This window comes from Chenopodium quinoa, unplaced genomic scaffold (assembly GCF_001683475.1).
Source record: "Chenopodium quinoa cultivar QQ74 unplaced genomic scaffold, ASM168347v1, whole genome shotgun sequence".
Lineage (NCBI taxonomy): Eukaryota > Viridiplantae > Streptophyta > Magnoliopsida > Caryophyllales > Amaranthaceae > Chenopodium > Chenopodium quinoa.
The window spans coordinates 415,980-430,310 of record NW_018744348.1 but is presented as its reverse complement, the minus strand read 5'-3'; the positions used below and the strand labels follow the sequence as shown (position 1 = coordinate 430,310).

General features: G+C 30.2%; 2 protein-coding genes across 3 annotated transcripts; one reads left to right on the top strand and one right to left on the bottom strand.

The window, feature by feature from the left end:
• Positions 1 to 5,203: 5,203 nt before the first annotated feature.
• Positions 5,204 to 6,200, top strand: LOC110696326 (calmodulin-like protein 2). The gene has a single exon (XM_021873621.1). The coding sequence runs from the start codon at positions 5,320 to 5,322 to the stop codon at positions 5,866 to 5,868; it is 549 nt and encodes a 182-aa protein (XP_021729313.1). The 5' UTR covers positions 5,204 to 5,319; the 3' UTR covers positions 5,869 to 6,200.
• Positions 6,201 to 8,228: 2,028 nt separating this feature from the next.
• Positions 8,229 to 14,072, bottom strand: LOC110696287 (basic leucine zipper 9-like). 2 transcript variants are annotated; one of them, XM_021873571.1, is made up of 6 exons: positions 13,636 to 14,072; positions 10,070 to 10,196; positions 9,760 to 9,904; positions 9,395 to 9,470; positions 8,909 to 9,034; positions 8,229 to 8,737 (listed from the first exon to the last, which is right to left on the bottom strand). In XM_021873571.1, exons 1-6 carry the CDS (start codon positions 13,918 to 13,920, stop codon positions 8,429 to 8,431), a joined length of 1,068 nt encoding a protein of 355 aa, XP_021729263.1. In that variant the 5' UTR covers positions 13,921 to 14,072; the 3' UTR covers positions 8,229 to 8,428. The 2 variants fall into 2 exon arrangements, with proteins under 2 accessions (XP_021729263.1, XP_021729264.1); XM_021873572.1 differs by having other exon boundaries at positions 10,070 to 10,193; positions 13,636 to 14,068.
• Between the last annotated feature and the right edge of the window lie 259 nt (positions 14,073 to 14,331).

Sequence of the window (14,331 nt, the reverse complement as noted above, 5' to 3'; positions counted from 1 at the left end):
GCAGCCAGCCTAGTTTGTAACTTTGATCAAGTTGACCCTCAAGGGTTTCAATCCTTGAACACAAGACTTCTAACCAATGCAACATAATAATAATAACAAAACAAAAAAATAAAATAAAATACATTATAAATATATGGAGTAGATCTAATTATATATAGGGGAGGGATCCGGTAAGAACCCCTCCTTATTTAAGAATCCTTTCTTATGTAAGAATACCTTATGTTATAAACTTTTTCCTATATTCTAAATTTTTTTCTACTTATGTTTTACAATTTTTTCTATATTCTAAAATTTTTCTACTTATGTTCCAAATTTTTTCCAATGTTCTAAATTGTTTTTTAGATTATGTTCTAAATTTGTTCATATGTTTAAAATTATTTTTTTTCCAGCTTATATTCTAAATTTTTTCCTATGTTTTGAATCATTTTTTCAGCTTATGTTCTGAAGTTTTTCCTATATTCTAAATTTTTTCTACTTATATTCTAAATTATTTTTTCAGCTTATGTTCTAAATTTTTTCCTATGTTCTAAATTACTTTTTCGATCTTATGTTATTAATTTTTTACCTTGCTATAAATTACCTTTTCAACTTATGTTCTAAATTATTTTTCTTATGTTCTAACTTTTTTTTTATTTGTTTACGTTCTAAATTTTTCTGCTTATGTTCTAAATTTTTTCTGCTTATGTTTTAAAATTTTAACTATAATCTAAATTTTTTTCTATGTTCAACTTTTTTTTTTCTATGTTCCAAATACGAATTTCTCAAAATTATAGAAATGCCATTATTAAAGGATAATTTTAGATGGTTAGATCAAAACTAATAAACGGCTGAGATTGGTTCTTATATTACATGAGCCTTCCTATATATATATATATATATATAAATATATATATATATATATATATATATATATATATATATATATATATAATATATATATATATATTATATATATATATATATATTATATATATATATATATATATATATATATATATATATATATATATATACTACTTCATGATTAAAAATTTGATCTAGTTGGTATAAAGTTTACCGCATACTTTGTAATTAATTATTCTATTGTTTCGTGTAGCCATTAGCAAGTTCATATTCAAAGACTTTTGAATTTTGATCATGGAGTCTACTTTTTACTTTGACAAGACTTAAATAAACTAACCCTAATTTGAATTCAACTTAATAAATAGAGACTAGTTCATATTTTATTGAGTTTAGAGAGAGCCATAAAACCTAATAATATAGGGGTGATTTGATTGTAATTTTAGGATTATTCCGCCTCAAAATTTAGCAAACTATATTTTACGTTGAAACCTCCTATAACCTTAACTTTTTTTTTTAATCATGTTTAGTGAAAAGGGTAAAATGAGTGAAAATCATGGTCAATGTAATTTTCCACGCTCATAACTTATTTTTCCAAAATTTATATAATTAAGAAGGCCACCTCTACATACTTATTTACCAAATATTGTTGTAGGAATGACAAGTTCCAAGTCCACTCTTCATGAATTCCCAAAGGACGATACTAACCTTACATTAGGCATCTCATAATTCATTAATATAATCCGACAATAAATAATAATTACTCCGTAGTAAAATATTAATTATAATAAATCAATGATTAATGAGCTGTAACGTACAAAAAGGAAAAAGGGTAGAGGAAACAAGTTTAGGTAGAAAACGCGTCTTGGCAGCTAGCTTGTATCTTGCGCATTTGGTATGGTGGCCTTTTTATTAGTACATGCCAAGAGATGGTGCCATGGTTTTTTAGATCTTTATTTTTAATAACATATATTCTAGTAATTTAAACCAAACTACTATCCATGATCTTTATATACTAAAAGATACGGATTTGCTACATGTAGCCTAAATGCTATTGTATGGGAAGATATGTAAAATGGGCAGACATCTTTTACCAATATGGACCTGAACCTAGAAGAGCTGATAAATGGGCAGATATGTTTGATAAAGCAGGCATATCGGCCTGTCGGTATTCGGCACGTGGCAACAACAGGTTGACACTTGGCAAGAAAGGCTTTGCATGCTTTGTAGCCACCTGTCTTGGTATTTATTATAAATAGTAGGTTAGGAGCCATTAATGAAGGGAATGAATGACACTCTCTCTCTCTCTTTCTCTCTTTCTCTCTCTAAATTCTCTTTCTTCATCACAAACTGACTTTGTCATCGGAGCGGTTATCCCTGGAATACCCCAGGGTTAGCTAATCCTTTCTCTTTGTGTAGGTTTTCTTCTGGCCGATAGGAGCTTAACGGGTTGCGTACTCGTGCTTTGGACTTTTGGATCGGGTTGTCGAATCCTTGCAGGAACAGCTATGTATAAGCATTAAACACATTTAAAAATAGATTTTAATTTACGTAATTATGAAAAATCAAGCTCCCTATAGATATATTCATATATATCCCTAAGGACTTATAAAACGTTTTCGACTATTATTTTCGCCAATTTGATTAACTATATATAAGAATTATTAAACATTAGTTAATAACAACGCTCGATACACACTGTGTTTTATATACATATTTTTTAAAAATCTATAGGCCCTGTTCACTTCACCTTATAAAAATAATATTCAGTAAAAATAAGTTCATTTCAGTAAATATTAGTAACGTTAAAAAAGAAATACAGTAGAGAATCGGTAAAAATAATTTAAGTCCAGTAAAAATAATTTTAGTTCAGTAAAAATTAGGTGAAGTAAGGTCCCGTTCACTTCACCTTATTTTTGCTGAACTGAAATTATTTTTATTGAAACAAAATTATATTTGCTGAACTTAAATTATTTTTTACTGAACTTAAATTAATTTTACTGAACTGAAATTATTTTTGCTGAATCGAAATTATTTTTACTGATTTTCTATTATAATTCTTCTTTAAGAAAACTGAATTTTCCTGAACTGAACTTATTTTTACTGAACTGAAAATAATTTATTGAACTGAAATTATTTTACTAAATTGAAATTATTTTTCCTTAATATTATTTTTTTAAGGTGAAGAGATCAGAGCCTAATACGGAATATCAATATAAAATTAAAATACATAAAAATCCTTATATTCAATAACAAGGATGAATATCATAGTCGTTTTAATACCTCCTTCATGGAAGGTAATAGGTTGGACCTTGAGGTGCATGGAATATAAAATGGGTTGTCACTAAACACACTGACACTGAAAATGAAGGTCCATCAGAAAATTAAAATTATTTATTTATTTATTTTGTGGATTTTCTGAGTTTGCTTAGTTGTTTTTGCACTTATTTAGTAAAGGCAACATGTAGTCGGATCTCCACTTTCTATGTGAAATTAATTAAATACGTAGGTGACAAGAAATCATACAATGTAGATTTATATGTTTCTGTTCAACGTATATTTGCCTTTAATTTGTGTGCATCAATTCAACGTTATTGTCGGACTAGGGATAATTTTTGTTTCAATTTCAGTGACAATATATTGAATGAAGATGATTTATGACTTTCATACAAACAACCCAAAAAAAAAAAGGAATGAAAGTTAACAAATGATCTTTTCAATATATTCAATGTCCGTGTGTTGGTTCGAGTCTCATGGATTAGGGTATAGTTTAACATGTTTTGCTCAATGTATTGGTCTTGTCGGAAGGGTAAAGGTGGCGAACGGGGCATTTGATCCAGATTAATTTGGTTTTGATCAATTTAGAGTGAATCATATTTGATGATGAGTAGATTTGTTAGGTATTGGATCGATTTGAGTCATATTTAGTGTTAATTAGTTCTTCTTGATATAATATTCTATACAAATTATTAACCATGTTCACTTCGAGCTAAGTTGTATTGTATGATCCAAATTCAGTTAAGGAGTATAAGGGCATGTTCTCATCATATTATTTTCAGTTCAGTTCTGTCCAATTCAGTTCAGCTCTAATAAGTTCAGTTCAGCTTTTAATTTTATTTCCTCATAAAATATTCATTTCAGTTCAGTTCAGCTTTTAATTTCATTTTCTCATAAAATATTCATTTCAATTCAGTTCAACTCTAATAAGTTTAGTTCAGTTCAGCTCATTTCAGTTAATGAGAAAAGGCCCTAAAATAAAGGATTTAGTCTAAGATAGACAATACAAAAGAAGTGACGTTAATTACCGTAGTTTTAGAATAGGCACTAAAGTGCACAAGTACAAAAGTGTGGGGTAAGGTAGGAAGGAAGAGTTTTAACTAATAAATTGTTAGGTAATACTCTGTACAATTCATACAAAGTGGAGCATATGATGCAAATTAATAGCGATGTACGAACTATATGCCTAAGCTATGTACTATGGAGGTACGTATGTGATAGAGTATAAAACATATTCTTGGGCCTTAACTATCAGCTTAAACTTTTGGTTGAGTTGGCTCTCTAACATGGTATCAGAGCCGGCGTGACACAAAGGTCACGGGTTCGAATCTCATCTGCCCCTCCTTCAAAGTGGAATTAAAGTATAAAACATATTCCTGGGCCTCAACCATCAGCTTAAGCTTTTGGTTGAGTTAATCCTCTAACAGTATGGAATAGTATTAACAACCCCGTAATTGATTCACTTTTTTCATGAAAAAATTATATTTCAATTTGGTGTAATACAATTGAGTTTTTTTTATACGTACGATAATTGATGAGACGAATCAAACAAATCAACTAATTAACTAATATACAATTTTTCTTACCATTTCAATGCAAGGAGTTACTCGATTACAAGTCACACTAACTGTTATACCAACATTTCTATTATCTTATGATGTACCACCAATTTACAAATGCCCTTGATTATTAATTAGTTGATTAATTTAATCTCTAAATTACCAATATTCCATTTCATTAGTGAAGATATACATCCATTATTCCACTATCACATGACCCATCTTCACATTCTTTGTTAATTAATTATAGTATCAAGCTAGATGTATATACCATTTTTCTTGCAGTCACACAATAATAAACCATATTTTATATACACTAATTAAAATCCAGTTCATATCCCATTCGACAAGGCAAATTAATGCTCTTAGAATATTTTGGTAAACATAATTAAAATTAAGATAATGATAATTAATAATACTAATTGTACCTTTCCTCAATAATTGGGCATATAGTGGGAAGAAATTGTTAGGAAACACACCAATGGTGTACGTGTTACCAAAATTTCCACTATATAAATGTAGTGAACATCCAAAACTAAAAACCAAGACAAAATCTACTATTCTTCTAACCTAAAACCTTCTTTAATTCTTGTTCTTTTTATTTTTTTACAAATTTTATTCTTTTCTTTCTATTATTTTCAATATGTTAGGAATTCGTAAGGTATACCAAATGCTTGTAAGCAATGTAGTACCATCCCTAGGAGTAGTTCCTCACTCGAATGCTCGAAATTCGATTTCCAGTCCTACCCTTGCAACCCCATGCAAGAAGAATGTAGCACAAGCCAACGACACAAGGGCAAAAGCGTTAATAACCGTGTTTGGCATGGACAAAGATGGAAGAATAGCCAAAGAGAAGGCTTGTAATGTGGTAAAGCAACTAGGGTTAGTCAAGGAAGAAGAAGAATCGAGTTTTGATGTACTAGAAGAACAACTCGAGGCGAATGAAGTGCTCCTAATGGAGCTAGAGGAGGAAGAGAAGAGAGAAAAGCAACAACTCCTTAGACAAGCTTTCTTGGTGTTTGATGAGGATAAAGATGGTTTTATTGATGCAAAAGAGATTAAGAGGGTTTTAGCATGTTTAGGGTTGGATAATGGATGGGATATGAATGAAATTGAGAAGATGATTAAGGTGGTTGATCTTAATCTTGATGGAAAAGTTGATTTCCATGAATTTGAATTGATGATGGGATGATTTTCATTTTAAAAATGTTATAATGGAATATTATTTCATCTTAATTTATGTAAGATATACAACAAAATTAGCCAATTTATTATTTGACATACTTTTATTTTATATATTTTTTGGTTAATTTACAACATACTTGGAAAAATGGGTATACATGAAGAAATGTATTCCTTCAAAAAAAAATCTCATGAATTCTAGTCAAATTTAAAATAACTTTGTTTATTGGTTGAGTTTACAATTTTTAATTGTAAGATTTGGAATTCAATACTCAACGACCCCAACTTTCATAGTCGGAGGTAGGGGTCGGATGATGTGCAATGAATTAAAACTTAGCTTTTGTCCTTCTTCATCAACCTTTTTAGACTTAATTAATTTATTTTTTTTTGAAATAAAACTTAATTAATTAATTTTTTTAGGCTTAATTAATTCAGCAAAAGAAAATGTATGAATTTATACATATTAATATTATTATTAACATGTACTATTATTTCATAAAGTTCTTAACATTTTTCATTTACTTTTATTTTACAAAGTTCTCAACACTTTCATTTTATTTCGGTTTTGACATACCCTTAATATTCTAAGTACACCAAATTCACTTGTGTTATGCTATCCCGTTAGCATCATGATATACCTTAGCCACATAAAGGAAATTATTTGAGATAACCCTTACCATAATTTCTGAAAATGACTCAGCCCAAATCTTAATAAAGAATAAAAAATCACTTAGAAACAGTTCTTACCCAGCACCTTTACTTAATGATTCAAACCCCAATTCTCCAATTTGAGGAAAGAATCTTAAGACTACAAGTGAGTCGTCAGTCATTGTTTGATGATCCAACAAGTGAATGTTACTCGGTAATAACTAATAAGCATTTTACAATAATACGAAGTATAAATATAGTAATATGTCTTTCATTTTTTTTTAAATGCATCACTTTTTATTTTAGTTAATGAATTCTCTCTATCTATCTCATATTATATCTGTATGTACTAAAAAAAACTACTTAAGAGTCCATGAATTCAAAAGTGATGCATCTAAAAGAAAGTAATAAGAATAAGAAATAAAAAGATCCGTTGTAGTTTGTACTCTTTGTAGCAATGAGTTCTGACAAATGATAGATTAATTAACAGCCAGAAGGCATCCCATTTTAGCTGTTGAACTCATGACTTCGTGACATGTTTCAGCCTCGTCCTCTCCTTCTTCCTCCTCGTGCACAACAGATGTATGATTCATGTTTCGGAATATCGTAATATGTTACGCTACTTCCGTACTACTAATTATTTATTAACTGGAATTTAAGACCACAACATGTTATACGGAGTAGTTTCTTAATTACTAGCTAATATTGAGTTGGCAATATCAAATTATTACTTGTATTTGGCAACGAACGAATTAAACACCTACCTTTTGTATATGCATAGATCAAAATAGACAAGAATTGTTGATTCTGGATTAAAACGAACTAACCTATATATTTATGTGAGGATTGATCACGAATAACCCGAAACACTAAGGGTCTGTTCCGAATTACTGAAAACAAATGAAATAACGGAATTTAATAGAGCTGAAATGAATTGTTTATGAGAATAGGAAATTAGAAACTGAGCTGAACTGAACTGATTGGAGCTGAACTGAACAGGTCCTAGATGTTTATGCTGTTTCAAATAATAGGCCAAGAATTATCAACATATACTCTCGAGGTTTAGTTACTATAATTTGTATCAAGCAAGGTTTGACCTCGGGATAAGGGTTTGACCTTATGATTTAAATTATGGGAAAGAAAGAATCCCATTAGAGACTCTTTGGGATGAGGATTTCCTTATCCATCCAGTTCTCCTATCTTTATACTCCTAACGAGTTTAGCATGCAAACTTAGACTGGATTGGCATGTAATCTGTGAGAGGTCAAAACTACAAATATGCACGCATAACACGATTTGTATGTTCATAATTCTTTGTCAATTGTTCCACTCTTTTCAAGAGCTATAGAAAATGTGTCTCAGGAACAAGCATTTTGTCACATACTCACATAACATAGGGGGTTCAAGCCATTGGGGCCGGATAGATGTGACATACATTTCTCACTTGCTTGAATTGTGCAAATTCTTGATACATATGCCTGTTGGCTTTCATACATCTTCAATGATCATACTATTATGTAGTAATCTAGTGTAAATCTATCATACAACTGACAAGTTATAAGTATCCAACTTATCATGAATAATGAAAGTATCAATTCTCAGATTTTCAAATGCAGATACTGTATACTGTATACTCAGCACATTTTTAGGTGATTATAAATTAGCCTAGAAGTTTTGATCCCCTTATTTTTTTTCCCATTTTTATTTTGACTAATTCAGATATATTAAACCAGCCAAGTGAACCATTAATATATTGACTCTCGTACACAAAATTACATAGAATAGGTAGCTTACAACAACAGCAGCAGTAACATACACATACAACGAACTCTAGCTTTAATAACTTACAAGACTTATTATTGTTATTATTCAACCCTTGATACTTCCCTCTTTCTATCACCTTCCTAGAACACAAAAACCATCTAGGAGTACTTACATAATACACTCGAAATTCCTGTCACACAGCTAGTACCGCCACAGCTAACTGTACTGTCACTCATTAGGCCACTACTAGCACTTCCAGGCAACAAATGATCATTGGAATTCTGCCACGAAAACGCCCCATCAAACGACGAGTCTTGTCCTTGCACCATGATTGTTGGGGTGACATTCGTCACACAAGACATGTTTTGGGTGCTGCCTGACATTTGAAGTGAATTTGATCCCAAATTAGTACTCTGAAGAAGCTGATTCAGAGTGCCTCGAGTAACCCTGTCCTCTGCTAATTTCACCTGAATTTTCGATCATATGTTGTCATTCATAATAATTTGCAGTACTAATTTGTACTAATTTAGTTGGAACTTTGGAATATTTTACATCTCCCCAAAGTTGCAACTAAAAGTTAACGGGGGTAGTAGTTAGTATTTCAAGCTAATAAGGAGCTTAATAATATGTCTCTTTACCTTGGCTCTCAGAGCTTCCACATCTGACTTGAGCACGCGGTTGTTTGTGGTGGCTTCTCTGAGCTGCTGAGCTGCCTCGTTCAGCTGCTTGAAGAGTGTAGTGTTCTCTACACCAAGTTGCTCAACCTGTATAAAACAGAACAATTGTTAAATTCCGAACTCATATTCACATTAAACACACAGAGATAATAGCTAGATTTTTATTCAAAGATCAGTGCAAATTACAGTAGACAGTCACAAGGTCAGTCTATTAAGCAGAACTAAAGATTGATTAACATTAATACTAGATGAAATAAAGATAATTAATGCCAAAACAGAATTAACTCAGTCAATTAACTAAAAACCTTGGACCGACATCACACATCAGTAAGTTCAGTTGGACAATTTCAATTAGCTACTAATGACAGATTTCAACTGAAAAACTCTGTATTCGTTCAGTTCGTAATACTCAGTAAAATTTTACTAGAATGGTAATGCATATGTCACCTGAACTTCCAACTCCTGCTGATGTGCTTGTTTTCTTCTTCTGGAACGACGAGCAGACTCCCTATTCGAAACCATCCTAAAATATATCACACACAATATTAGCTAATCTGCTATTTTTTTCATCGTGAAAACATTTAATGTATTATGTTATTGCACATTTTATGTGGTCATTCTACTTGCATATAATCAAATTATAGTACTAAGGTTGGTTGCTGTACATATTTCACAGCATTCATACCTCATGACCCTAGAGATCATACATTGAAATTCCGATCCACTACAAATAGGCCCAGTAATATGTTTTATACTCTTATCAATTGTTCTTAACAAACATATGTACTAATGCAAAAATAATACTTATATACCTTCGTTGGCGTTTTACATCAATACCATCATCGCCACTCTGTTCACATTGACCGGCCTCTGTCTCTTCTTCATCTTCTTCTGATGAACCACTTCCTTGATTATCTCCTGTTTTCGGCTTAATAAGAATTGAGGTTGGACTTCCAGCTGCACGCACATTGAATGGAATATTAATTAGTAATGTTCAACCATTTTACATTATATTCAGTACACATTATTATTGTTACACCATCACATGCAACAATATTGTAACATGTTATATACAAGTATTATACTACACTCTTCAATTCATTCTCATAAATATGATCATACCACAGATGGATGATTGCGAATCAATCGTCGCAGAGAGACAGGGTTGTTGCGGGGTGAAATTCTGATACCATGAAATTGTTTGTTGATCAAATCCTCCTCCAGTTGCAAAGCTATTGATAATGTCCTGCTTCATTTGTTCATATTAATATAAGTACATCTGTACATGTCAAAATAATGTAAACAAGTTTTCATAAAAAAATAAATAAAATTGTAACTATATATTAGGCATAAGAAAAGATGCACAATATTATAACATGTCCATGAAAAAATAATGTAACGATATATTACCAATAAGGGCAATAACATGGACTAGTTCATGTCAAAATATTGTAACTAATCAGCTATGCATAATACCCTAGCATTTATGGCATTATGTACTACTTCAAGATGTTTGAAAAAAGTTGACTCATTTTTAAAATATCGGTATTTATAAAATATAAGTGATAATTAGAAGAGATTAAACAACAAACCTATAACAAGTAAAGGTACATCTATACCGTATTACAATATTATAAATTATATGAAAAATCCGTACAATCTACCAACTAATTTCAAATGAACATATTATGGTATATGTATTTGATAATAGTTTGATCTTAAAAATTAAATTCAATTTGAAATAGAATTATACCTGGTAGATCAAAAAATCTCCTAGAATATGAAATTCCAATTATTAATTTTTTTTTTTTAATAGAAGGAAAGAGGAAAGAAAGAGATAGAAAAGAACCAAAAAGCTCTTACCACTAATTACATACTTATAATAATCCAATAGAAAGTCTCTTTAAATAGAAGTTGGAAGTATTCTCTACGTAAATTATTAGCATGAACCTTTATTTTATCGGGTGGGGCCCGATTAAAATAATTTGGAATTCGAATCACAACTCATCATAATTAGTAATCTAGGAGTATCTTTTTAGAAACCCTACTTTAAAGTACTCTTTAGTCTTTACGTCATTTTCACCTAAAGAATCTCCCTTTTTTTTCCCTTTAATTATTTGTCAATTTCTTCATAGCTAAGCTTACTATAATTTACATCCAAAAGTTGAATAAATAAAGAACAAATTATGTGAAGTCATTTTCCAATTTTTAAGAACAACTTTAAAGGCTCACTCAATTAAAGATTTATTAGTGTTATTAAAAGGACGAAGGGAGTAGTTTTGATTTGATTTCCCCGTTCTTTATGAAACTCTCGGCTATGAGTCTATGACTAATATGAGCTCGAAGCTCACTTTGAAAGTTTCAGTATATTTGCATGCTTCTTAGCCGGAAAATAAAGACTTTTTGAAAGGTAGAAGAAATAAAGATTGTTCTTTATTAATTTCGAGTTGAGGAAAAAAAAAACATATGTCCGATAAATTTTTTTTTTTATACGTATCACTCTATCAATCTTTGAAAAAAATCCTATCAAATAGTAATACTTTTTTTAAAATCTAATAAGTTTAATTAAAACTTTGTAATTAGATACAGAGGGATACCTTTCTTAATACCAAAAAAAATCTACTAAAAAATTTCTTAACCGGAGTGATGGAATTGATGGAGATGCAAAAATATGAATAGTGAGGGATACATATATGATTATGAATGTGACCAATAATGAAAGGATATCATATAGGAACATGAAATACTTTCATAATCTGTAAGATGTGCAAATCTCAGCAATTTATGAAAAAATCAGAACATTATTCACTCTGATCGAAAAAATGGATATACAAATTAATTATACAAGTACGATGAGGAACAATATATATATTGTATTCATGACGAGTACATAATACAACAAATTAAAACCCCTTATGTGTTGAAATTAAAACTGATTTTGACACTCCCTTCTGTGAGATACGAAAAACAAAACTACAATTGAAGTACTCCTTTCATTATTAGAGTACATATTAATAGAAAAATAAAATAAATAGGACGTCAAAATAATTTCTTTATGTATCTATCATGGATCATGCTATATTATCTTCCTAGTCATTAATTAACTTTGGACAACTTTGATTTAAGCACTTGATTTGGGGCTATCATCAGCCCAAAAAACATAGCAACTAATCCATGATTTACCTCCTTAATTAAAATTATAAAATGGAAAAAGATATATGTAACCCTAAGGGTTGCATATAAAAAGCTAAAAGTAAATAAAAAAAAAAACAATAAATAAACATTTATAACACCGATTTACTTGTAAATTATCGATAAATTCCCTACAAAATACTTTTAAAAAAAAGTACATACAGCATTACCCTTGTAAAATATCAGTTGTGTTTCATCACTTTCACGGTCCTCTACTATATTTATTGCTCACAAACCAATCTGCATCAACTTTTTTAAAGTCAAGCTCAGTAAATATGTTTTGGTACAATGTAACCTACTTTATTTTTTGAGCAAGTGATCAGGATTTAGGTTTTTATTTTTATTTTTTATTAAGACCCGAATATATACTACGTATTTATTTATTTTATTTTTATGGATGCAAAGAGCAGATTAATACTCGATTTTAATAATTTCCATACATAAATGTTAATGTTAAATAAGTTAGATTGATGATCAGGGTTTTCTAGTTTAAACTTTAATACTGAGAAGATTTTTGAGTTATTATATACAAATTTCCAAGATTTACACGTTCATCAAAGTGATTCCTGCAAATTATTGTTAGTTGCACGTTGTTCAAATAGTTTCGATCGTACTAAATCATACAGCCATATCATGGATAAAATAATATGAAGTAATTGATTTTTCTTTTAAATATAAGTATTATATTTTCTCCTTTCAAATGGATACAAAATCAAAGTTAAAACTTTGAGCGCTATATATTTATAACTACTTTTATTGTGTCAACGTATTTCACTACAAAATTTAAGTAGATTTGTTTGGTCTTCTTTCATAAAACTTTCTTGACAAACGTCAATTAGAATTTTAATCACAAATTATAGCTTTACAGGTTAATTTCATGAAATCCATAAATTAATAAGTTTATAATTAATTTTTTTTATAAATGAATCTAAAATTTAATAACAAAATAAAACATATGACATGCTACATGTGACATAATATCATAATAGATACTTGTATGATACTCGTACAAGACTATCCAAGATTTAACGTTCAATAATTGATCAAGTACCTTATAATTTACATGATAGAAAATATCTTACAATTTTACCGTTGTAATTTCCTACATATTTTACTCAAAATTACAATAAAATAATCATGTAAAAAGAAAAAAAAAAGAAAAGGAAAAAAAATAAAAAAGCCGGTAATTAAAATAATATTAATAGGTGGAACACAACACAAAGGCAACAAAAGACAATAAAAATAAAGAAACACGTGAAACGCACGTGCAAGTAAGAAGTGCAGCAGAAAGTACAGTACACAGCACTCGGGACTAGAAGTAGTAGTAGAGTAGCAAATGATTGAGTACTCCGCCAACCTACCACATATTCCCTACACCCTTTTTTTTACAATATAAATATCTCATATTTTTCCAACAAATAAACGTTAGATAAAACCAACATACAATTAAAAAAATATATATAGTTAGGGATTTTAGAGAGAGAAAGAAAATAAACCTGATGGTTAATATTATTAGTCTTAAATCCAAAATCATCACCAAGATTATGATGATGATGAGGATGATGAGGAGGAGGAACAACTGCGGCCGTTGGATCAACAAATTCAGCCGCGGCATGATGATGATGATCATAGAACATGGGATGGTTGTTATGGTGGTGATGATGATCGATATCGATGTTTGTTGGATCATTGTTGACTAGGGCATGAAGCGCAGCCTCAGATGGGCTGCGCTTCATGGGATTATTATTACCAGTGAATAGGGTTTGATTTTTGTGGTTCATGATGTTATTATTAACTTAAGGAAGAAGAATGAGTTAGAGAGAGAAGATAGAGAATTTTTTGTAAGGGGGTTTGAGTAGAGAGAGAGGGAAAAGGGGAAAGAGGTAAGGTGGTAGAAGTATTGATATAGGCCCGAACTCGCAGGGTGATTGCGAGAAAAAAAAAAAAAGGAAAAATAAATAAAATAAAAGGTATAGAGTATTAGTAGTAGAAAACAAAGTTAACACGTAAGTTTGGAAAAAAAAGGAGTTTAGAATGAAGTTTGTGGGGCTCACATGATCCTGGCATGGAGCAGCCTCTTTTAATCTTTGTTTTAGGACTACATACAAAGTAGAGATTGCCTAATACGAGTACAGTACAAATTATCAATCAATTTAAGATTTTAAAAGGCAACACCTCGTAGTTTTATTACT